The sequence below is a fragment of the Balaenoptera musculus genome, chromosome 3 (genome assembly GCF_009873245.2).
Source record: "Balaenoptera musculus isolate JJ_BM4_2016_0621 chromosome 3, mBalMus1.pri.v3, whole genome shotgun sequence".
In the NCBI taxonomy this organism is placed as follows: domain Eukaryota; kingdom Metazoa; phylum Chordata; class Mammalia; order Artiodactyla; family Balaenopteridae; genus Balaenoptera; species Balaenoptera musculus.
The window spans coordinates 9,920,846-9,946,392 of record NC_045787.1 but is presented as its reverse complement, the minus strand read 5'-3'; the positions used below and the strand labels follow the sequence as shown (position 1 = coordinate 9,946,392).

The window sequence follows — 25,547 nt, the reverse complement described above, 5'->3', positions numbered from 1 at the left end:
AGGGTATACATTCTCGGCTAGTGGACTAAGGCAAAAGCCTTACACTCGTTCTAGGATTTGGGAAGAGCAGCTTTCTTGAGTCAAAATAAAAATATGTCATTTCAAATATCATTTAGAGAAATGTTCTTAATGCACAGCCCGTTTTACTTATACTACATGCTCTAGTGAGCAACAACTACTGATTTCATAGTAATAGTTCATGCAATAACTCAACAAATATTTATTAACTGGCTGCTATATACTAGATACTGAGCTAGATGTGGGAAATTGAACATCGACCAAGACAGGTTGAGTTTCTGCCCTAATTGTATTGAGTTTTGACAAATTTTAATTATGATATTGTTTATGTTATTAGGAGAAGCTGAAATTTACAGTTTTCTTTAAAAGGAAGGAGCAAGGATGGGTATATTTTTATGTGTGCAGAGTGCATGTGAGAGAGAATGATGCTATGCCTATTTCTCTTGGTAGTGACATGCTAGTTACAAATACAGAGTTGCAATTTTGGTGACCAGAGTGATTACACAAATGAGGTGTTCTATAGTGTTGTTCAGGTCATTAGTTTATACTAATTCACACATTCTCTGTACCCTAATGTTAATGAGATGTTTAGGCTTATTCTTCCATTTCACATAATCATAGTCTTTTAAATGTTGCCTGTGGAGTGGAAGTTTATAAAATCAACATGTTAATTACATTCAGTTTTGAAATATTAAATTGCATATGTATTATATATAGATACATATATAAATGATAATATTTGGAGTATTCTAATGGCCAGTTTCATTATTTACTTGGGTGTAAGGTGATGGCCAGTTATGAAAGTGATGCCTAATGATGAGGGTAAAGCTAAAAGTCAGTATTTGCTAATATTTTTGTGCTTTAGAACATAGGAGGGGGACTGTCTTGAAGAGGGTAGGACTCATGAGAAGGGAGTAAGGCTAGGTGTGGCAACATGAGTTTTGCTGGTTTGGTGTGAGGGGCAAGAAGTCAAGAAAGTTAATAGCAGAGAGTCTTGAAGCCATAGTCTAAAGGTGAGGGAAGAAGAGAAAAATTCTAGAAGTTTCTAGCAACTGTAAAGTAAAAGGTGAAAAGGGACCTGGCTGAAGGGGAAAAAAGCAGTATTTGGAAATCATCAATCTTTACATTCCTTCATCCACATAAGAGTGTGGTTTCTGGCTAGAGCTGCTGTCTGCTGCCCAGATGTTAGCAGCAAAGAAGACTCACAGGTATACGTATTTGAGGTTGTAATTTTTCAGACCAGGTCACCTTCCTCCACCCCAAATCTGTTCCACCTACAGTGTGGACATCTTGGCTGGTGGCCGCTCAGACCAAACCCTGGAGTCACCTGCACTCCTCTCTCTTTGTCTTATGTACCATATGCAGTCTATCAGCAATCCTGGCAGTTCTCACTTCAAAATATAATTATAATCTGACCACTTCTTCCATCTTCTATTGCCCATGACTAAAGCCGAAGATGAAAGATTACATGAAAGAATTGACTATAGGGTCAATTGGGTATAGATCAAGGCCGTCAATGGAGCTTTCTCCAATAATGGAATTCTTCTGTATTTTCACTGTTCAGTGCAGTAGCCACTGGCCACATGTGGCAGTTGAGTACTTGAAATGTGAATAGTGCAACTAATAAACTGGCTTTTTAAAATGTTATTTAAATTTAATGGAGTTATTTGTAGTGAGGTGGATGGAGTTAGAGTCTGTCATACAGAGTGAAGTAAGTCAGAAAGAGAAAAACAAATACAGTATGCTAACACATATATATGGAATCTAAGGAAAAAAGAAAAAAAAAAAGGTCATGAAGAACCTAGTGGTAAGACGGGAATAAAGACACAGACCTACTAGAGAATGGACTTGAGGATATGGGGAGGGGGAAGGGTAAGCTGTGACAAAGTGAGAGAGTGGCGTGGACATATATACACTACCAAACGTAAAATCGATAGCTAGTGGAAAGCAACCGCATAGCACAGGGAGATCAGCTCAGTGCTTTGTGACCACCTAGAGGGGTGGGATAGGGAGGGTGGGAGGGAGGGAGATGCAAGAGGGAAGAGATATGGGAACATATGTATATGTATAACTGATTCACTTTGTTATAAAGCAGAAACTAACACACCATTGTAAAGCAATTATACTCCAATAAAGATGTTAAAAAATTTTTTTAAATAGCCCCATGTTGCTAGGAGCTACCGTATTGGACAGTGCAAGTCTAGTTAATGAAATACTTGGTGAGTCCCACTGTATGCAAGGAATTTGGAGACTCTGGAATTTGAAGCAGGTGGGACTTGCTAACCTAGGAGGAAAAAGAAACAGGTCTCCATGACAACAGAGTATAATTGAAAGGATAAGAGGATGTGGGTTACAGATTGGGGGTGGGCAGCTCAAGAGGAACAAAGACCGTATCATGGCCAAAGGAACTTATTTCTGACTCAGAGAGGAGGAGATCCAGTTATGCTGGCACAAGAATGCTGGGTGTGTCACTGAATTAGATGATTGTGTGACACAAGGGTTCATCAGTTATTTTTTTGAAGATGGCTTTATTTTGGTGTCAAAGTCATCAGTTGCTAGGCAGAAGTGGCTAAAGAAGGAACAGGTTTGAATTACAGAATAAAATAAGGATTTATTTTACTGCTGTGTGATGGAGGTCAATAAAATATAACATTGAATGGGGTCCTTGAATTGAGAGCAAGAGAGTTTAGCCTTCCTAAGTGCAGATGCGATTTTAACATGTTACCTAGTGTAAATTCATAGTGACTCATGTTTGGGGAATAAAAGTTTAGAACATATATTTGGACCTTACAAAATCTTATTACATATGCATATAAGAGTTCAAGTTGAAAAAGAGTCTCTGTATATGGGAACTACCTGATTTTGCTATTACTGTCATCCTAACCAATTTTCCTGAGTTTCTTATCAGATTGTCTACGAAAGTGGTCGTACTATGGATGTTCTTAAGTTACTGCTTTGTTCTCCAGGCTTATTTCACAGCCCTGGCGCACATCTTTTTGTAAGCTTTGGTTTATCCAGGTGTGCTGATTTGAAGCAGTCCCTGCCTTATCTCGACACCTGTAGTTCATCTGGGATGAGTGTATTAGCAGAGGGCTGTACTAAATAGTACCGCCCTGCTACCCTCCAGATTCCCGGGCCTCCCGTGCCCACCCGGAGGTAATTAAGGGAAAGGACGCTGAGAACAGTCTAACCCTGTTTGTATCAGTCTGTTTGGGCCGCCATGACAAGATATCACAGACTGGGTGACTTAAACAACAGACGTTTATTTCCTCACGGTTCTGGAGGCCAGAAGTCCAAGATCAAGGTGCTAGCCACGGAGGTTTCTGGTGAGAACCCCCTTCCTGGTGGTCACCTTCTCTCTGTGTCCTCATGTGATGGAGAGAAAAGCTCTGGTGTCTCTTCCTCTTCCTCTTTTTTTTAAAAATTTACCATTTACTCATTATTTATTTATTTGGCATGCAGGATCTTAGTTCCCCAACCAGGGATCAAACCCGTGCCCCCTGCAGTGGAAGCACGGAGTCCTACTCCCTGGACTCCTCTTCTTATAAGGACACCAGTACTCTCGGATTAGCACCCCACCCTTATGACCTTGTATAACATTAGTGACCTCCTTGAAGACCCCATCTCCAAATACAGTCACATTAGGAGTTAGGGCACCCCCCTATGGATTTGGTGGCAGTGGTGAAGGAGGGGAAGGTGACACAATTCTGCCCATAACACAGCTCCTGCATGTGAGAGTGTAGAGCAGTGTAACATGGGCCCAGGGACGGCTAGTCGTGTTGTTTTGTGTTTTCTAGACCTAGAACCTGTGAGAAGCAAATTCTGCCACAGAATAAACCACCCGAAATCTGACATTACGGTTCCCTCATATTGTCTTTTTTTCTCATGCTGATGATATATTTGTTTAACATGCAGCTTGGGTGTTTGTAGATTCTCATTCGACGACATATATAGAAAGACTTCTTACACAGTAATCGTGTAAAGGGTGTGAAGGGGTACTGTATGTAGGAGGAATAAATCTGTGGGAAAATATTTCTTGTATTCGTGGTAAAATAAAAACAAAGTCAAAGAGATGAGTTTTTCTATATCAAGTTGGTGAAAGCAAGAGAGGGTAATAAAGGCCAGTGTTGTCATCCTCGTGGGGAGGAGACATTTTCATGACACTGCTGGTGGGCAGGTATGTTGATTTGCTGTTGTCTCTCAAAATACGTGCAGATTCTTCATTCCATCAAGTAACACTTTTGGGAATTTATCTATCGAAAATGTCAGAAATGTAAAAATGGGTAAAATGATAAAAAATAAGTGAATTATGATGCATACAATTATTGAATACTAAGTATTTATTACATCATTAAACTATATAATAATTTTTGCTGATGTAAGAACTAGTTCATTATAATGTTGCTGAGTGAAAAATTTTTTAAAAATCAAAAATATTACATTAATACTCCATTATGTAAAGTTCATTATGCAAAATAAGTCAAATCAAAAAAAAAAAAAATTAGGAAAAAACCTATACCAAAATACCAAAGTCATTACTAATGGTTGCTTTTCCGTTTTTTTTTTTTTTTTTTGTCTCTCTACATTTTACAGATTTCCTGGAGTTAGAATAGATTAACTACTAATATTTAATGGATTAGCTCTGTTTAAGACTAAAGTACTTAACCATAGGCTGCAAAGTCTGAAGGCTTAAGGCTTTTTATACTTATTAGCAATCCAGGGCTTGGTTCTGGCAGTATTTACCCAGCCCTCCCTCTTTTCTGTAAGCTCTAAGCTAAGGAGGTTGGGAGTGGAGGCCTGACAGTCTTTACCACCCATACGTAGTGATGACCAATGGTTAAATTAAATCTGGATGTTAAAAATTACGAACCACAGAAGTTATTCCAAGTCATTTTCACTAGGGCATAGAGGTTGCCTTGGATAGCAGTGGCTCTATGGTGGGAAAAGCCTTAAAGATTTCACTTCTCTTTCTGTTACTGCGATCAGGGGGAAGCGAGGGTGGGGGGGGGGCGTATAAACAAACCGAATCATTGCTTATACTCTGTGGGTCAAAGTTGTCAAGTGCCTAAGGATATACTTTGATTCGTTGCCTGTTAAATCCCATATTTTATGATGACAAGTGACTATCATACTTTTAAGAGTTACATTTTATAGAAATTGGTGTGTAGACAGCATTTAGAAGGCAATAGAAGTTATGGGAAATAGGCTGAAACATCAAAGCCCACTAAAATAGGGGAAAAAAAGGGAGAAAACTTGAGTTCTAGGTCCACTTATGTTACTTAATAACTTTGGGACCTCAGACAATTTTGTTGTCGAAAAATTGTCTTGATAATAATACTGGCCCAGAGCTTGAATTCAAATCAGCCCAATAAAATTTACAAAACACAGAAGTTAAAATAATAATTTGAGGTATGTAAGAACCCTTCTTTCTCAGCGTAAGGCTGTTCTTACATAGAATGCCCTTCGGAGGTCACTGCCATGGATGCAGGTGGAGATGCACGGTCAAGGGGGGGGGACTCCCCTAATGACCAGAGGTGACTTTTTCTTCAAGAGCTGCCATTTTCCTTTCTTCTTTCTTTCTGCCCCTGCCCTGTTCTCCCATCTCCCAAACTTCCCCTAAATAGAAGGACATGCCTTTCAGGCTGTTTTACCGGGCATGACATTTGCTGCTCTGTTTATGTCCATCCTTGTATAAGGCTTGATCAAATTAGAAAACCACATATGAAAGTAAATTGAACACACAAAAGTACTTTATTTTTAACTTCCCACCCCCAGCATCATAATTACCTAAACCTCTTTCTTTCCTCCTGTTGGTATCCATCACCTAATATACTTTCCACTTGTTTGCCATGGTTGCATTTGGCCAAATTATATTTCACTTGATCCTTATTCTTTGCTCGCATTCTGCTTGTTAATGTCATTTGCCCAAATCCTCATATATATTCTTTGTTTGTAACAGATTTATTTTTCCAATGATATTCTAATCCCCATTAGTAATATTATAAAGAACTTCAAAAAATAAAAACAAATCAAAACTAAGTTGGAATGTCCAATGAGAACATTAGGTAACCACGTTTTGTCATATATTTAAAGGAAAATTCTATACTGGAGCCCCTTGGGGTTTGCATATCCCTAAATTATTAACTAAATGCCGCTAATAACATAGTACAAGGGCTGCAAAGAAAATTATGTTGCTTAATTTGAAACCCAGGATGCTCAGATACAGTATAATAGGAGATACCTTTTAACATTCACACAGCAATGGTTCCTGGAAGGACATGTAATATAATAGCTTAAGGCAAGAAAATAACCTTGATTTACTCCCAGCCTTTTATTTGAACAGTGATTTTTGTTGTGCCTGGGTAAAAATTGCCCTGAGTTACTTATTACTTCCTCTGCTGATGACCATTGCTAAATAATACATGTGACAAATACTTCAGTCTTATTTATTTGCGTGAGAAAGAGAAGTACAGTGGAACAAAATAACTTCTGAGAGTCCTGTTTTTAACCCATACATGTCTGTCCCTTTATGAAGTGGGCTGATGTTATTTGAGTCTCTCCTTTCTTTCATCAGTGAACTCAGACAGAATAAACTGTGGCAAATGAGTCTCGCCAGCTTTGGAGCTTTGTCTGCTGTTAATCTCAGAGTTAAGAACTCAGCAAATATTTGTGGAACAGGCTAGCCATTTACTACATTTTATAATACCAACCGAGCTTCTTATGTCAATTGTGGTGTTTCTTAATTACTTATAAATTATTGATCACTTATTTTGTGTGATTTTCATATCGAGGAGAATATCTTTAGGTTTTTTTCTTTTTGAGGTGGAAGTATGTCAGTGCACAAGTAATAAATGTATCTAAATCAGATAGAAAATGGTAGTTTGACGGGCTTTTCAATACTTCTTTATCCCTCTGTTTTTTTCTCATCTTACTTGCCTTTTCTGTCTCATCATTTCTTCCTCCATTTACCTCAAAGACAAAACACAAAGTTGTGAGTATATTTTGGAGTTTGGTCGGGGTGGATATAGGAGAAACTGTCTATTTGCTTGCTCCTCCTTCTACAGTTATGTCACGTGCTTTCTCTGTAGTTCATACTTTCCATCTTGCCAAAGTGTACCTCTTTGAGCTGCCTGATAGTTACGTCTGTTTACAGGGCCAATATCCAGTGGCATTGAGCGTGTCCTCTTGCATTGCAGGAGCTATGCCTGTCCCAGACCAGCCTTCATCAGCCTCGGAGAAGACCAGCTCCTTGAGCCCTGGCCTCACCACCTCCAATGGGGACGGCTCGGAGACAGAAACCACGTCTGCCATCCTCGCCTCGGTCAAAGAACAGGTAGAAACATTCCACTTTTCTGACATACATGTGGGGACATTTTAAACATCATTCTTTCCGGATGAAAGATGGTGATTTAATTATGTTGGGACGAAAATCATGATTTTCTAGCAGAATGTTGGTATTCATTATACAATTGCTATCCACATATGATTATAATAGCTTTTGACTCCGTTTTTATTCGAGATTTAGGCAGCTTTCCTTGAAAAAATATTCTACAGGAAAAAACCCTAAAATTGCAGTCAAAAATCCTATAAGTGAAGTTTTGACAGATTAAGTAATGGACCTGATGTTTAATACTGTTAAATGTGTGAAGCCAAATAATTGGTCTGTAGAAAACCTAAAGTTTAATAAAATTTCAAAGTATATCCATGACGCTAAAAAACTGGTAAGAGTGAGAGCAGATGAATATCATATCATTGTGGGCCTAAGCAAATTTGTTTTCCCAGTGTTTCCGAGATGGCTCTGGAAGAATGCATTTCAGAACTTTTCCTGTAAAGCTAAAGTCTAAATGATTCTTCCTCTACCGTTTCTTTGCCATAAAAATGAATAAGCAGATAAAATCTGAAGTCTTAGATTTAAAAGTAATTGTTTCATAAAATTCTTGTTTCTTATAATTAAACTGTCATAAATGATTAAAGAAAGCTGGAAAATAAAAATTTTTTAATTTGTTTCTTTTGCTTACCATGAGCTAGACTACAAATCAATATTTTTTTTAAGTGCAAAACCATCCTGTGTTTGAATTATATGATTCAGGGATGCTGAATTAGCAGCAGCAGTGAGGTAAGAGTGACATAACTTCCCTGATCCCAGGAACCTCTCAACAGAGCAATAGACTAAATGTGGCAGTTAAGAACTCAGCTAGTAGAAGGGCTCAGTTTTCCTAGAGGACACTGATTTTGTTTAATAAATGGAGAGTGATTTAGGTAAAGGTAGATGGTCAAGTTATCAAAGAGTAGCTAAGGAAAGATTCATTGATGGAAAGGATCAATGACGCTCTCAGTCAAAACTGTGTCACTAGGTCAGGAGAGTGTGAAGCAAAAGGAGGTTCACAAAGGAGAGTCGGATAGATTGATTGGATAATCTAGTTTGTGAAAATGGTAAGTAAGCAGGAAATCGGGTTGAGGCCCAGGCTGTATTGCTTGATTAGTTTGCTTCCAAAAGCCTACCTGTGAGAGTTTTCTGGTTATTTTTCAGGGGTAATGGAAAAGGGGAGCAAAAGTTCATGATGCTCCTTATTCTCCAAATACTGCGTTGTTATATAGCTGGGTTAGGTCGTGGATTTTTATTCTGTCATGGTCTGGAACTCTTGCTAGGCCACTAGCTTTAGAGCAGTGACAAAATGTAAAACACGAGGAATAAATTTAATAAGATAGCCAGACCCGTCTGATGAAAACTGTAGTATCTTATCAAAGCACATAAAAGAATTCAGACTAAAGGACAAGGCATGCTACAGTCCTGTGTAGAAGAGCTTGACACCATACCAATATTACTGTCTCCCAAATTAATGTAACGTTTAGGCGATTGTACTCAGGATTCTGTGGCTGTTTGTTTCTTTGGCAAATTGGATCGAGCTATTTTAAAGATCATATGGAAGCATAAATATGTGAGAGTTGCAGGGAAAATTTTGATCGAAATATTTTACCTTGGACTTATATATACTACCAAATGTAAAATAGATAGCTAGTGGGAAGCAGCCGCATAGCACAGGGAGATCAGCTCGGTGCTTTGTGACCACCTAGACGGGTGGGATAGGGAGGGTGGGAGGGAGGGAGATGCAAGAGGGAGGAGATACGGGGATATATGTATATGTATAGCTGATTCACTTTGTTATAAAGCAGAAACTAACACACCATTGTAAAGCAATTATACTCCAATAAAGATGTTTAAAAAAAAAAAAGAAAAGAAATACTTTACCTTTCTAAACATACAGTTGTGTACAGTTGGCCCCAAATAGAAAGAATGATCTCTCTAGCACATAACTAAAGATTCAGAACAGATTAAAAAATATAGAGGAGCCTGACTCATTTCACAGTATCTCAGTTGAGTACAAAGCAGTGGTTGAACTGGTGTTAGCATAACTGGCTAAACATATGGAAGAAAATTAAGGCCCTTAACTCACAATATGTTCAGAAATAAATCTCAAAGGGAAAGCAATATAACTGTCAAAATAAAACTATAGACATGATAGGAGAGACATTGGGAAAATATTCATACAACCTAGAGGTGGAGAAGGCTTCTAAGTACGTGCAGGAAACTCAGAAGCCATACATAAATGGTTGGTACAGTTGGCAGTGTGAATACCAACAATAATAGCAAGGAATAATTTAACATAAAAATGAATAAAAATAGACCATGGGAAATAACATGCCACAGATATGACAAAATGTTGATATAATTAATATATGAAGACTTCCTAATGTTGATGAGAAAAAGACAAAGGAATAGAAAACTAGGCAAAAAATATCAACAGGAAATTCAGAGAAGAAAAATGCAAACAAGCAATAAACATATGCAAATATTTTTCACCCTAATGTGCCAATCAAGGACATAAAATTCAGAATGAAAACGTGATTTTCTTTAATCTACCAAATAGACAAACATTAAAAAACAGTATATATTGTAAGCTAGCTACAGTTATATTTTGAGGAAATTCACATTCTTTTTCATTCCAAATGAAAATGTGCTTTACTGTAATCTTTTTGTAAAATGGTATGTTGCTGTGAGTTGGCATTTGAAATGCTCCATAGCCTTTGATTAGTCATGCTTAGTCATAGGTTCTATAGAAATGAGTGACCTAGAACATAAGGTATTAAGTATGAGTATGTATTGCAACATTATTTGGGATAGTAAAAAAAAAAAAAAGTATTGATTGATGAAAAGTTGTAAAAATGGTCTCTCCTTTATATAAAATCCTCCATATAAAAGATATATCCTTTCTATGCAGTTATTAATAAAAGTGAGTTACAGATATATATCTAAACTTTGAAAAAAATCCATGAAGATTTTAGAAAGGAATGGTATAGTAATGTATTATCCTGTTTTTAAAAAAATGAAATAGTAAACATATTTTTTGTTTGTACATGTTTATGAGCCTCTAGAAAAGTGTACAAGGAAGTAAGCCAAATTATTAGATTTCTTACCATACGTGTTTACAGTTGGACAGAGTTAGGAATGGGCATAGAGGACATAGAGGATCAGGAAGTGTATCAAAAATGGGGAAAATAATTGGGAGACTGGAATAAATATTAATTGGGTTTGGATAACAGGAAATAGTCCTTCAGCTTAAATAGTGATGTCTGTAGTTGAGAGAGTGGATAAGCTACTTAAAGGAAAAATACATCACAGTAAATAAAATGGCCTCTCCAAAGCCTTGACGAGAATTTAATAAAAACTTACTGTGAAGAGTTTTTTTCTAATTATTAAAATAAATTCATTGCTCATTTTTGGACAGTAAAGGTGAGATTCTTTGTGGCAGATAAGTAATGTGAGGAGGAGTGAAAATGTCTTGGGAAGCTGAGTTAGAGCAGGTGGGAGCACCCAAGTCAGAGGCGTGGCCGTCAGGTCCCGCGTGTGGTCTCTGCTAACTTGAAGGCAGAAATCAACAAGCGGCTAAGCCCGTGGACTCCCTTGGTGTGGCCTCGTGCAAACAACCAATCTCTTCCTTCGCTGGGACATTTTTGTCCTAAATTATTCTTAAAACGTCCTTCCTCTCTTTTTCTCACGTACAGACCGTCCTTTATGGAGTTAAAACTAAGTTAAATATATTTAAAAAAAATATTAGCTGAGATTAAGGAAAAGCGACTTTAGAAATTAATACCTTCTATGATTCTTAACAATTACGTGCATAACCTATTTATAAATCTTTTCACATAAAGAATATCGTCTGCCTGGTCCTCTTTAGGTGCTCATAAGAGATAGCTTTCTTGAGTAAAAATCCTATTTATTCATTTAGAGAATTTCAAGTAAAAAAATTTTATGACATTACAGTTGTGTACCACTCTAGTCCTGGTTTCTTGGAGGTCAGTTCTGTAGGAGGGAAGTGATTTTTTTTATCATAGCAAGCGTATATTCTGAGCTGACTGGATGTAATAGGTTCCATAATGTAATTACTCATTCATTAAATATATTGCGTACCTTATTTAAGCAAATCACAATAAAGGGTAATAACAGAAATGGATACGTAAAGAAAATTCAGTCTAGTAAGAATTCATTAGAGTAAGTTGTTAGTAAGACTAAGAACAGAAGTTCTGGGGCTGGTAGTTGACATTGCATAGAAATAAATTCTACTCTATAACCATTGAGTGGAACTTAAGTCATGCCAAACCATGAACCATGAACTGCATCCCACGTAGCATGTATGGCACGACTGAGACGTTTTTAAGCTGAGCCCTAAGTGTTTGAACACACAGCAGCCATGGATTGCTCAGTGAAAAGGTGTTCATTGATTTTTTTCTTTCTTTGTTCTGATTTCCCATCTTGATTGCTTTTTAACTGGTGAATTTTGTACTTTAATATTAACATAAACAGAACCGTGATTTATGCTATACTCTATGGGTAATTTTCTGTATTTCAGACACATCTGTCTCATTGCCAACAGTTACCAAGTCTCTTGTCCCATGGGGATCTAAGAGAGGGGGACCCAGTCCCCACTCCCTCTCCTGTGAGTGTCCTTCACCAGAAGAGGAAGGGAGGACAGAAGTTGGGCATGTGATGATTCCCATCATGTCATTTGAGCAAATAACTGAGACAGGAGACTGATAACCCTTCATCACAAAGAGGAGACAGAATGATGTGATGGCTAAAGGGGTGAGAAGGGCCGAGGGATTTCAGGCTGGGAGATCTTGCTATGATGATGGCAGTGACCCAGAATAAATTAATGATGCTTGGGAGGGGTGTAATTTCAGTGGGAAAATCACTGAGTAGGTGAGAGTGAAGGGGACCCAGTGCACCAGCAGAGGGAATGGCTTTTAGAACAAAGACAATTCATCTATGAGAACAGGAGAGAGGCAAAGTTCATGGCTGCAGGAGGGCTGATGGCTTGGTACTGGAAACATATGTATTTCTCTTCTGCTGTCATCAGGTAGACATGGTCAGTTTGTTTTGAGCTGTTTTGGGGTCTGGAGAGCTGGGCTGAGCCAAGGTGGAGAGTCACTGTATATGATGAATGCAAGAAAATGATTATGACGGATCTTAGAATTGCTGCTGAGTGAAAAGGGGTAAAAGGCAGAAAAAGTGGTAGGAACAGTGGATTCACAGAGTGAATATGTAGTTGGTGATAGCATGAGAACTGTGTGCTTAAATCAAGAATTTGAAAGTAATTGTTGTTAGTGTCGAGACCTAGGTAATGACTCTGGGAAATGAGATCAAATCAAGAAAAGAGAGAGAGGGGGCTTCCCTGGTGGCACAGTGGTTAAGAATCCACCTGCCAATGCAGGGGACACGAGTTCGAGCCCTGGTCCGGGATGATCCCACATGCTGCGGAGCAACTAAGCCCGTGCGCCACAACTACTGAGCCTGTGCTCTAGAGCCCCGAGCCACAACTACTGAAGCCCGTGTGCCTAGAGCCCATGCTCCGCAACAAGGGAAGCCACCGCAATGAGAAGCCCACGCACCGCAATGAAGAGTAGCCCCCGCTTGCCACAACTAGAGAAAGCCCACGAGCAGCAACAAAGACCCCATGCAGCCAAAAATAAATAAAAACATAAATAAATTAATTAATTAATTTTAAAAAAAGAGAGAGAGAGAGAAAGCTTGTTGCTGACTGTGAAAGCTGATGTGAGAATGAGGACAGGGCAGTGGCTCACATCCCCATCGCTGGAGAGACCCGAGGTTGCCTCATGACTGCAAGAAATACAACATGTTTGCTTGTGGTTTGCCTGGGAGTAGTCATCTGATCTTCATTTTCATATTTTCATTAAAAACAAAATTGTTCCAGTGCTGGTCTGTACTATTAGACAAGAATTTACATTTACTCATGCCATGTGATGTTGACCTATGTATTTTATCTTAAATCAGTACGTGTACTACTTTGCTCTTAAGAAAACCATGGCTTTCCTAAAACTACACTTGTTTTGAAATACATTTCTTTCCCTTCAGTTGACCTATGTCTCCTTTGATCATCACATGCTTCCAAAGTTGGTATCTAAAGGGTCTTCTTATATAAGCTAAAAAAATTATGGGGACTTTAAAAACCATTTTTTAATTGAAGTATAGTTAACTTACAATGTTGGGTTAGTTTCAGGTGTACAGCAAAGTGATTCAGCAAAGTGATTATGTTTTCAGATCCTTTTCCATGGGGAGCTTTTTAAAAACCTTTAGAGCTCATATTGATCTTTGTAAATTATTATGGGTCAGGTAAATGTGTTTTTTTTTTTTTTTAATGTGTTTTTTGTAATGATTCTACCAGTGAAATATATTTAATAATGAACAGATTAACTAGAAAATTCTAGGTACATAACAGTATATGCAAATGTGTCATTTTGTTGGGTTTATTTAATAGTGTTTATCAACTGCCTGCTATGTGCGTGAAACTGTGCTTCCCCTGGGTGATGCACAGATTTGGAGTTTCATTGCTTGCAAGTAGTTAGCCATGAAGCTAAAAAGATAAGACAAACATATATAAAAAGTTATAAAACTTTAAAAAATTGTAGGTGAAATTTTAAGAAAACTCTCCTCAATATATTATGAAATTCCAAGTGATTTATACCAATAAACTTATTCCTTAAACTTTATAGTGTTTATAACCTTAGATACTCTATTGCTACGGTCCTTTCTCCTGTTCTGTACATTCCACAAGGACTGAAGATTACATTATTGCTTTTAGAGGAAATTTTTAGGACCACAATTTAGGGTATTGCTGATTTTCAGGTAGTAAGACAGAATTCTCTTGCTTTTAATCAGTTTTGTTATCACGTTTAACGTAGAAAAGTAGGAGAAAGGCATTTTTAGCTCCCACTCTGCAAAACTATGTGCACAGAGGACTTTGTATATGTTTGAACCATATGAAGGTACTAAAAAAGCATTTTAAAGGATTTATCTTACATAAAATCTAAAAAAATTCTGGATCATTTACATTGACTCATGTGTGAGGATAGCATGCCTTTATTTTCACTTAGCGTCTACATTTATAATTTTAAAATTACATAGCTCTGTATAACAAGAATGTTATTGGGAAGGAGTACATTACAAAACGCTTCCTTAATTGGTATTCTTCCAGTGCCACGTAGCACTGCAGAATCTCTCAGTATTATTAGTGTTCCTGTAATGTGCAACAATAGTTTCTGATAACACAATGTGGGAAATGACCTGTATAACTAATCAATTTCCCAACTATATTTTGGAAAACCATTTTATGAAAGTAATGACAAAATTATCATCCATGAAAAAGAGGAAATTAAAACACCTTTAGGAAAGGTCAAGAAGATAGAGAAGGATTATCTGTAAAGACTAGTGAACTTTATATTCATTTAGTCAGGGAAGAAAAGAATTAGATCATAGTGCCACAGGTTGAACTTTCTGCATGTATTAGAATTAAAATGAGGATTATTTGATGATTTTCAAATTTCTTTCTTGTGTTAAGCCAGATATAGATTGAAAGTGAAAAAAAGGGCATGATTTTCCCCCTATTTTCATTGCTAGACCATGGACTGGGTTAGGAGCAGTGAATGTCTGTCTGGACACATGGATGGAGATGGGAAGGCGCAAGCCAGGAATCTGTAGACCTGGGTCTTTGTAGATGGTGTAGTTCATAGCAAGGAAAGTGAAGAGCCTGGAGTCAGCAAGGATTAGAAAGCCTTGTAGATATCACATACACAGGAGGGGAGCCGGATGTAGATATGGTGACCAAATGGGTATTAGACTTCCAGCTGGGCAAAGAAAGCAAGCACGTGGTGTAGGTAGAGTTCCAGACTTCCAAGTAGGAGGCAAAGGGATGGTCCTGCGGCACCAGCCTGATAGGACTGGCTAGGTTTGAAGCAAGTCTGTTTCTCTGTGGGTCGTGGATCTTTTGAATCACAAGAATGGTGGTTGAAACTGGAGATCACAGAAGGACAAGGGTCATAAACTACTTGTGTAAGATTTGGGGAATTAATGCTAGGCGTTCTAGTTATGGCTGAATATTCTGGAAGTGTGGATACATCATCTGCCTCCCTTCTCCCCACCCTCCCATGCTCCCTCATGTGTATTCTAGTCTTGCCTGTAAGTTATTTTGACTTTTTTTTCCTAAAGCTTGATTTTTCCCTTAACATTTTACTTTGTAACTCTTCTCAAGACACATGCATACTCATCCATCTTTTTAATAACCCCAGATTCTATTCTAAGAATTAATTCATTTGGTTGCTGTCTGCCCCGCCTCTTTGAAGGTATTAGTTGTTCAATTTTTAGGGGCCTGAAGGCTATAATGGGAAAAATAAAAATGGATTAACCCTTTATATGCTAAGTTTGAAGATAAGCTTTTAATAGGTGGGATTTTGTAATAGGACATCGTAGTGCATTTCTAATACTTCTTTCATATTTATTGTTAGAATTCATTGTTGAATATTAATATGTGAAATCACATTGACTATTTTAAATGTGATGTTTTAGTAGTTTTTAATGAATTTGCCATTATAAAATAATTCATGCACATTGTGGAAAGTTTAAAAAACTCAGAAAGGAATAAAGATGCAAATTTTCTTTGAGAATAACACTGCAGCTAGAGGCTGCTGCAAATATTTGGGAAGATTTCCTTCTAAGATTTTTATGTGACTATATAATTATTTGCGCACACTTTTATTTTTCTTAATATTTTATACTTTGTACATTAACAGTTATATCAAGAGTATTTTTATATCACTAAATATTATTTTAAAACATTTTTCTAATGGCTATATGAGTAGATACATTGAATTATTTAATATTATAATTTTATTTAACTTTTTCCATCTTAATCGAGCTCTTCGGTTGATTCAGTTTTCTCAGATTGAAAAAAAAATGACATGTCTTACTTTCTTGTACATAAATCATTGGGTCTACTTTGACAGAGGCTGCCTGGAGCAAAGTTTTGAGAATGATTTTAAAGACCCTTACAAACTCACTGAGAAAATCTGTCAAAATTAATTACTGATACGAGCCACAGTCAGGACATATGAAGCAGGAACTCCTGGGGTATAACCCTCTACAGGATTTGTACAGAGCCGGAAATTAACAAATAGAATATTCTAGAGGGAGTAAATGGGGAAAACATGTTTAGTATTCAGAGCAACTGAACCAAATATGGTAGAAATAGGCAAAATAAACATAGGAATTATCATAGGACAAGGAGACAATGTTAAATAGTGTCTCAAAATAACAAAAACATTTTTTAAAAAGACAGATGTTAAATTTCTTTAAACTTTGTATATTTTAATGAAATATATATTATATATTTCATTAAAATCTGTATGTAAAACTTATTTCATCAGATATATAATTAAGTAATGACTTTTTTCTTTAGTGATTATCTTGTTCAGTGTTTCCTATTTATGACCAAAGAAACTCGAACTTTAAAAAATATTCAGTTTACCTACCATATAGGAAATCGCTATAGAATTGAAATGAGGAATTAGCTTGTTTTTCTCTATGACCAAGGTTTTGCTGAGCTCAAATTAACTGTTGCGCCTTCCTGTATTGTTCTTATTTAACTCAGAAAAGGATGGTGGGTCGTTTCACATCAGTTTGATCTGCAATGTGTTTTTGAAATCTGAAGGAATCATTAATGAGACTCCAAACAGATAGAATTCAACAAACTTATACAGCTCAGTGTTAGTTAATTTCTGTGGAGAAAATGTGGGGTGACGGGAGTCCCGTGGGTTAAATACCGTAACATCGCTTTCCTGGAACATTCCTGTTTCTGAGAGTCAGTGGTTTGGACTGACGTTATCTCTGGCATGCATCGGCAACACAGGTAAACATGCCCCAGGCAGCCCATCGATCATGTTCAAGTTGCTGTCATTCGGCTGCAGTCATTAAAGGATTGTGCAGGTTCATGCCCTGGACTCTAAAATGAGCCGGCTATCTAGTGGCTGCCATAGAAAAGTGAAGACCAGCCTCCTCTTTTCTCACTAATGACAAGTTCTGACTTTCACATTCTACTCATGGTCTCTGAAAGCAGCTGGAGGACTCAATATCAATGAGACCAACACAAAAAAACAAAAATCACTTTTGACAAGTAATCTTCGGCATTTACGTAGCGAATACTAACTAGTTCTATTCACCAAGTCTATAGATTTAGTTATCTGGGGAAGCATTTTGCAGCTTACACCTCCTGGCAGATCTGCTGTATGAAGAAGTTCAAAATTAAAAACTGAATTACATAACAGTCAACCTAAGGTTGTTCCATAGTTGTAGGCAAGTCCAAGCAATTCCATGCACAGTGGGACACTGCCATCTCTTGTGCTCTGGGAAGCAGGACTCCAAGGTATCAACCAAGGGGGTCTTTACAGCTTTGAGCCGATTGGAAGCTTTTGAAGGGCAACTGTAGCTCTGCTGGCCAGCACTCCCGCCCATTACCTCCACAACTGAGAAGCCCTCCACCCAAACAAAAGATCAGCTTTGAACCTAGCCCATTAGCTAACGCAGACACTTTTAAGAAATAATACCGTTCATTCCAACTGCTTGTCAGAGACCTGCAGTTGCCTGCTATAGACCTGTCGAAAGCCAGAGGCAGTTTATTCTTAAAATGAATAATCTAGAATGTAAATTCTCTCTATTTTGGGATCTCTGCTCATATCAGGGATCGCACCTTAGTCCTCCGCGGTAATGTCTTCCAAGAGCGTGGCTTTAATAATGCTGCAGTAATGCGATGACTCCTCCTTTAGGGAGAGTAGAGATCAGAAATTACCATCCTGGGAGCTTTTCTGGATTGTATGGAAACCTGATGTTGAAAACCTTTTGCACACTGTTGTCACTTGATTTAACAGAAATGAAACATTTTAGTACTAGATAGATAATACTGTTATTGCTAGAAATAATAATTAATAATGCTTATTTTCTGAGAAACATGTAAGTTTACTGATTAATTTATCGGATAGGTTGTGACCAGGTCTCCTCGCCTTACTGTGTCACCAGCACCCAGGTGAGTGCCAGACCCAGAGGACATGTTTAATATATTTGTGTTGAGGGTGTAAGTTGACAAACAAACTTACTGTGTTTTCCTGTTCTGTTGTAGCTCAAAAGTGAATGCTTTGTCTAATTGTGATGAAAGCCATTAGTTTAGTTGTATGGCACAAGGGTCTCGTCTCCATTGTTACACTGATCATGTCCTTTTACCCTTATTTGAATGGTTGTATTGCATCTGTGTCTTCCCTGCATATTGTTTCAGAATTAGCCCATTTACTTTGATGAATCGCAGGCCCCCAAATTGCAATTTCCTCTATAAACAACCCAAATCGAAATTTTAAAATGAGGCATGTTAACTGAAACATATCCTTCACCAATAAAATATGTAGGCAAGTGTCTTTTTTTTTTTTTCTTGAATGGACTTGTGTGCCTTATTTCAGCTGAAAGTAAAAACAAAAAACAAAAAGCCACCAACTTCCCTGTTAGTACATGAATCAGCAACTTCACACATAAAAAAACACACACACACCCAATTCCTTTTGTTTCTATGCAGTTATACCAAATTTCTCACATTTGTTGAGTATCTCTCTCAATCATTTCTAACTATTCTTTGAAAACATACTTTCCCCCAGAGGTTAGAGCAATCCAGCTACAGTAATTGTTTGCTGGTCTTGCATTTCCTTTGTGTTTGGGAGATTTTTCACCTGTTCACACTTGATGGAACTCAATACAGTCATAGTAAAATCTTCTGATTATTACAGATTTTGATGTACGTTGTTCTGTAGTTGCTGTTTATTTGTATGTTTGTTTAATGTTGGTATGCTGTATGTATTGCATATGTGTGGGGTTTTTCTTGTTGTTGGCTTTTTTATGTATTGGCATAAGATACATTGTGTCTTTTTTAAATTAAATTAATTTTTAAATTGAAATATAGTTGATTTACAATGTTGTGTTAGTTTCAGGTGTACAGCAAAGTGGTTCAGTTATATACATATCTGATATATCTGATATATACATCAGTTATATATCTATCTATCTCTCTCTATATATATTCTTTTTCAGATTCTTTTTCCTTGTAGGTTATTACAAAATATTGAGTATAGTCCCCTGTGCTATACAGTAGGTCTTTGTTGTTTATCAATTTTATATATAGTAGTGTGTATATGTTAATCCTAAACTCCTAACTTATCCCTTCCCTCCATCATGAGCTTCTTTATATGGACTTTTCTGAACACATAGGAAGCTTGCTTCTTCATAAGTCAATACAAGAATAATTTCAGTCGTATCTACAGGTTACAGGAAATAGTCTTCATATTAAAATGTTATAAGGATTTCTGTTGAATAATCATAAGTGCTATTGTAGCATATCCTGATTATGTCCCCAGCTCATTTGAGGGTTATTTTGCAGCATTTTCTCATGAGAAAACTCTACAAAGTGAAGATGGCCTTAAAACAGCTTGTTATTGAAAGCCACTTCACTAAAACATAAAATCGGAACATACTTTCTGTGTCAACACCAGAAGTGAACAGGTTGTTTTTGTGAGAAATGTGGACCCTATATAAATGTTGCCTCATAGTGAATTAAAACTGGTGACGATATACTGACTCTATAATACTCACTGTGCGAGGTTGTATTGTTAAAAAGTGGCCACAGTGTTATTTCCCAGATCTGTGACCTTCTTATTTTTTTTTTTTAAATAAATTTATTTATTTTATTTATTTATTTTTGGCTGTGCTGGGTCTTCGTAGCTGCGTGGTCTTTCTCTAGTTGCGGCGTGCGGGGGCTACTCTTCGTTGCAGTGCACGGTCTTCTTATTGCAGTGGCTTCTCTTGTTGCAGAGCATGTGCTCTAGGCACACGAGCTTCAGCAGTTGTGGCACGTGGGCTCCAGAGCACAGGCTCAGTAGTTGTGGCACACGGGCTTAGTTGCTCCGCGGCATGTGGGATCTTCCCGGACCAGGGCTTGAACCCTTGTCCCCTGCATTGGCAAACGGATTCTTAACCACTGCACCACCAGGGAAGCCCTGTGACCTTCTTCTGATGTGAGTCTGACACTCTCCCATTGACAGGTGGGCTCTCTATTCCCTGTCCTTCACTTTATGTGGACTCGAGACTATGGCGGAAGTGACACTGTCTGAATTTTAAGACTAGAGTGTGAAGGGCAGTATACTTTCTAGGTGGTTCTCTTGGGATACTCATTCTTAGAAACCAGCCACTATAAAGTGGAGGTGGCTATGTGGAGAAATGCTCAGTCCTTGAGCTCACAGCCCCATCTGAACTTTCAGCTGACACCAGCATCAACTCGCCAGCCTTTCCAATGAGTCATCTACAGTCGAGTCCCAGACAAGTGGCCCCAGCTACACTCTGATCCCACCGATACTTGAAGATTGATGACCAAGCTAAACCATTGTAGTTTTAAGCCAGTTTGGGGGTGGTTTGCTGCATAGCAGTAGATAACCGATTTAGTTGATTTCGATGCTTATAAAAACTCAGTTGTATTAGACCGTCTGTATACTTTTCTCTACTTCTAAGTCTTACGTTTCTATACATCCTGAGGTAACTTTAAAAGATAAGATTATTGAAATATAACTCACATACCATACAATTCACCCATTTCAGTGGTTTTCAGTGTAGTCACAGAGTCAAGTATAGTCACAGATGCAACCGTCGCCACCATCTAGCTTTGAAACACTTTTGTTGCTTCAGAAAGAAATCCCATGCCCATAAACAGTCACTCTGCATTCTCCCCAAGCCTCACAGCCCTAGGAAACAATTAATATACTTTCTTTCCTGATAGATTTTCCTCTGCTGACCATTTCATATAAATGAAATCATACATATGTGGTCTTTTGTGAATAGCTTCTTTCACTTTTCATAATGTTTCAAGGTTCACCCATGTGGTAGTATGCATCATTATTTCATTCCTTTTTATTTCCAAATAATATTCCATTGTATGGATATATTTCATTTATTTCATTTATCCATTCATCTCTTGATGGGCTTTTGGGTTATTTCTACTTTTTGGCCATTGGGGATACCGTAGTTATGAGTAGTTGTGTATAAGTTTTTGTGTGGACATATGTTTTTATTTCTCTTGGGTAAACACCTAGAAATGGAAATGCTGGGTCATCTGATAACTCTCAGCTCAATATTTTGAGGAACTGCCAAACTATTTTGCAAAGAAGTTGCATCTATTAGGGTACCACATTCTTCACATCCTGCCATCACTTGTTCTTGTCTGTCTTACTTATATTAGCCATGCTCATGGGCCAAGGCAACTTGTTTAAATGAACTGCTAGACCAGAGCCTGAGGACACACACCAGACAATCCTATGGTAGATCAATAATACATATTTAAATATTTAAGTATTATATTTTTAAAAATATTTAGCAGTGTATTTATGCTGTAGACAAATAAGCTCCCAAACATTTGTTCTAAGCCCCAGTGTTTCTGGGGCAGCATACTCAGTCCTGTGAAGAGTCCAGAAGCCAAGTTATGTTGAGTTTCAGATGGAAGAGCCAATGATGTTTGGCTTGCAGACTATGGTGGTAGAGTGGGAGGGATGGGGTGAGGTGGGAAGAAAGGCTATAGGAACTGCCATCAAATATGGAAAAGAAGGAGGAAACATCTATTGAGCAGATGTTGTACGGCTAAGAGAATTAGGACAAAGGATCAACATTTGGAGGAGGCACGTTTCAGTTTTGTATCAGACATGATTCTTAATGGAAACTTAGGCAATTTTAAGCTGAAAAGGAATAACGCAAAGACATAGGTAACTCATGAAATATTTTGAAGGTCCAAATAGACTTGGGGTTCATATTGCTAAGGATGATGGCCAGTTTTCTTGCAAGTCTACCTTGGGGATGGGTTCAAAAGGTGGTAACTTTCAAAAATGGAAGGAGTGTTCTCAAGGATGCTGGCAAATGACAAATTTAGGAAAGTACCAAAAAGTACAACTAGTTATTACTGCCTCTTCAGGAAATTCACCAACAAATAAGGATCAATGGCAGCCCTTTTGGCCAGTGGGTGGCAGCACAGAAATGTACCATGGTTGTCTATAAATGTGTTGATAGTGATCCCTGCAGCCCTGGGCGGGGCTGGGGGGGGCCCTTTGCTGCCAGTTTCATCCATTGTCTTTCCACAGGATGCTCAAAAAATGTTATTCTTTTTCTGACTAGGGTATAAAACTAGGATATGGAATTTCTAGGATACTAGGATATGAAAAATTGGGGAAGGATATGTGCTGTACCATTACCTAACCCCCCACCCCCCAAAAAAATTAGACTTCCCGTAATTTCAAAGAAAGAAACATCAAATTCTTGATTATTAAAATTAAGCAAGGAGAATCTGAATAAGTATCTGTCAGGGACTCACTTTGGATAAAAGGTTGAACTAAATGAACTCAGGGCTTCTCCAAATGTTAAATATTTTTGAAGTCTGACATTCAACTTGTTAGTAAATAAAATCTCCTTATTAGTACTCCATCACTAAAGATAAATATTGCAAATTATTTTATAAATATTGACAAAGTTTGAATATATGCAGATTTGTCATACCTGCTAAGAGTCTTTTCCCAGTGGTCTGAGATAGTCCTAACTTTTAAATATTTGGTATCTATCAACAGACCAATTATTATCACAGAGCATTAGAAACTATTGCCTCCATAGCAAGTCCAGTTAAAGACTTAAGCTAAGACATTTGATGAACTTTGATAATTAGGGGGAAAGGCAATTGGCATTACTGGGCTGAAAGTGTTTCTTCCTGTTTCAAGGACAAATTAAAACTTCAGAGCTTCTGCCATGGCACCATAGTAAGCTAGCAGTAGCTCCTGAAGGTGAAGTGTGTCATCTTGTTTTAATGATTTATTTGTAAGTAGATATGGGATTTGGGCCAATATTTGGCATGATGGGAAAAGTAATAAACTTGGCATCAGTAGATTTGGCTCAAATTCTTCCAGCATTTTCTTATTGAATGGCTTTGGTTAAGGCATGTAACATGTCTCCAAAACTAAGTTTGATGATCTAGTGAAATGAGGACAATCATATATCAGAGTTACGATGGAATGTATGCAAATTATAACACAAATGGTATAAACACATGTTAATTAATTAGTTCATTGCTCTTAATTAGTTAATATCAGCTTGGTGAATTGCTCTTCACCAGTCTTTCTTAGGCAGTTAAACATATATACAATCTCAAACTTCGGATGAGTTCATGAAACCCAAAGGTAAATCTGGAGTTTCTTTAGTTACTTAGGAAACTGAGAGAGAAGAGGATATTTGACTGATAAAAAAACTATATTAAATTAGCTTTTAGAGTTTTACTTATTGTCAGATTATTACATGAGATGGTCGATAAATATAATGCTGAAGAGAGAGTGTGGGAGGTGTTTTGAAGCTCCTTGCTGACACATAACTATGTTAAATTTCAACTTGCTGGGAGAATATGTAGATCATTCTTTCTCTCACTTTTCTAAATCAAACTCTTCATAAAGAAATAAAGAAACATGTGTTTAGAACTCTCGATAATCAGGTCATTTTTGTTGCTGTGATTTAAAATCCTCTGAAACCACAGGGCTGTGGAAGTCCCAGCACAGGCCAGTGTCTGATATCAAGGAGTCTGGGGAAAATCAAAGAGAGCAAGTTGTGTTCCTCATATTGGTCCGCACACGGAATGGTTGTTGTGTTTGAGAGAGGAGGGAGCTCTTTCCTACAGACCTGGAGCTCAGAGCCAAAGATGCCTGGAAGAACATTAGGCCCTAGGGTTTGCATGAATCTTTGGCCAGTGGGGATTCTCACAAAATGAAATCGGGGACCCCAGGTAGTCTACTTAAATATCAAGGACATTAGCAATATTTGAATGATACTGTGGAAAGTGCTCCTTTTTTCTTTTGTATACTATATGAAGGGCCTTTCATAGTACCTGGCATATGGAGGCTGCTCTTTGCACAGTGGTTACAATGAAGAAAATTGGCATTATTTTGTTAATTAATAATATGACTAACAGTAGTAATAAATTTCATTCTTAACCACCAAGGTTGAATTGATTGTGTAAAATTCATTCCAGGAGTTCTGATGTTTTATTGCTATTGGACTGTTTTATGGAAGTAAGTGAAAAGAATCCACCTATTTCATTCAAATTGTTGGAATCCTTATAGTGTTAATAAGTGAGCTTAGTGAAACACATTTTATGCCTTTTCCAAAATTTTTATTTGATAACAAAATTCCTAGTATCAAGGCTCCAGTACTCTCTAATTGCATAACTGGTGATGATTCAGTTTTTGGTGGAATGAATGAATGAATAATTAAATAACAACTGTTAGGAATTATATGTAGAAAGAAAATAAGTAGATGAAATTTAATATTTTTAGATAGAGTTAAGAGGTGTAAGGTCATGATGTGACTATTTCATTAGCAGTAATACCTCACATTTAATTTTAAAATAATTGAACCAAAATAAACCATCTTCCCTACTCACAATAATGTGATATGTCTGGGTATTTGCTTGAATTTTACCTTTCTGATAATGTGCACATGAAGAATGAATGAGAAATTGCATTTTCACCTTGTTAACTTCATTTATGATTTCGTTCTTTAAACTGCTTAGCTGTGTGCATAACTAAATTGCTATTCTTTTTATTGCTAGGATTTACATTGTTTTCAGCATTATGACTTTATAATGACACAGTGTCACTGCAGGCCTCCAGAAGTTTACTAGCAGAGATGAGACAGCTTAGAGGTGGCTGCCAGGTTATCCTAAGCCCCCAGTTTGTGTGCAGTCCCAGTTACCCGTGTTTCTGTTGGCACAGAGGATTGATGGCCTCTCAGTGGCGACTTGAACAGTTGTGGGCATATTATCACATTTCTCTGAGTCTCTTTGTCCCAGCAGTATATACTGAGTAGAGTCTGATGGTCTAACATACGAAGTTTGGACAGTTGGAGGCCTTGTTGTTGACCTGTGAAGAAAGCCAGAACGCTTGGTTGTTCAACTTTTGGAAAAATTCACTGAGATATCCCAGTATCTTTCCAATAAGTTACTATTATTTTTTTAACATCTTTATTGGAGTATAACTACTTTACAATGGTGTGTTAGTTTCTGCTTTATAACAAAGTGAAT

General features: G+C 37.4%; 1 protein-coding gene across 3 annotated transcripts in view; it reads left to right on the top strand.

Moving 5' to 3' along the window:
* Nucleotides 1-25,547, top strand: part of CTNND2 (catenin delta 2) — a 930,783-nt gene that overhangs the window by 148,836 nt on the left and 756,400 nt on the right. For 2 of the 3 annotated variants that reach the window (XM_036848145.1, XM_036848147.1), the window contains exon 2: nucleotides 7,215-7,351. In XM_036848145.1, the coding sequence (XP_036704040.1) occupies nucleotides 7,215-7,351 (137 nt within the window). Of the gene's footprint in view, nucleotides 1-5,482; nucleotides 5,488-7,214; nucleotides 7,352-25,547 lie in introns of those variants that run through there. The other variant, XM_036848146.1, reaches the window with a different exon arrangement.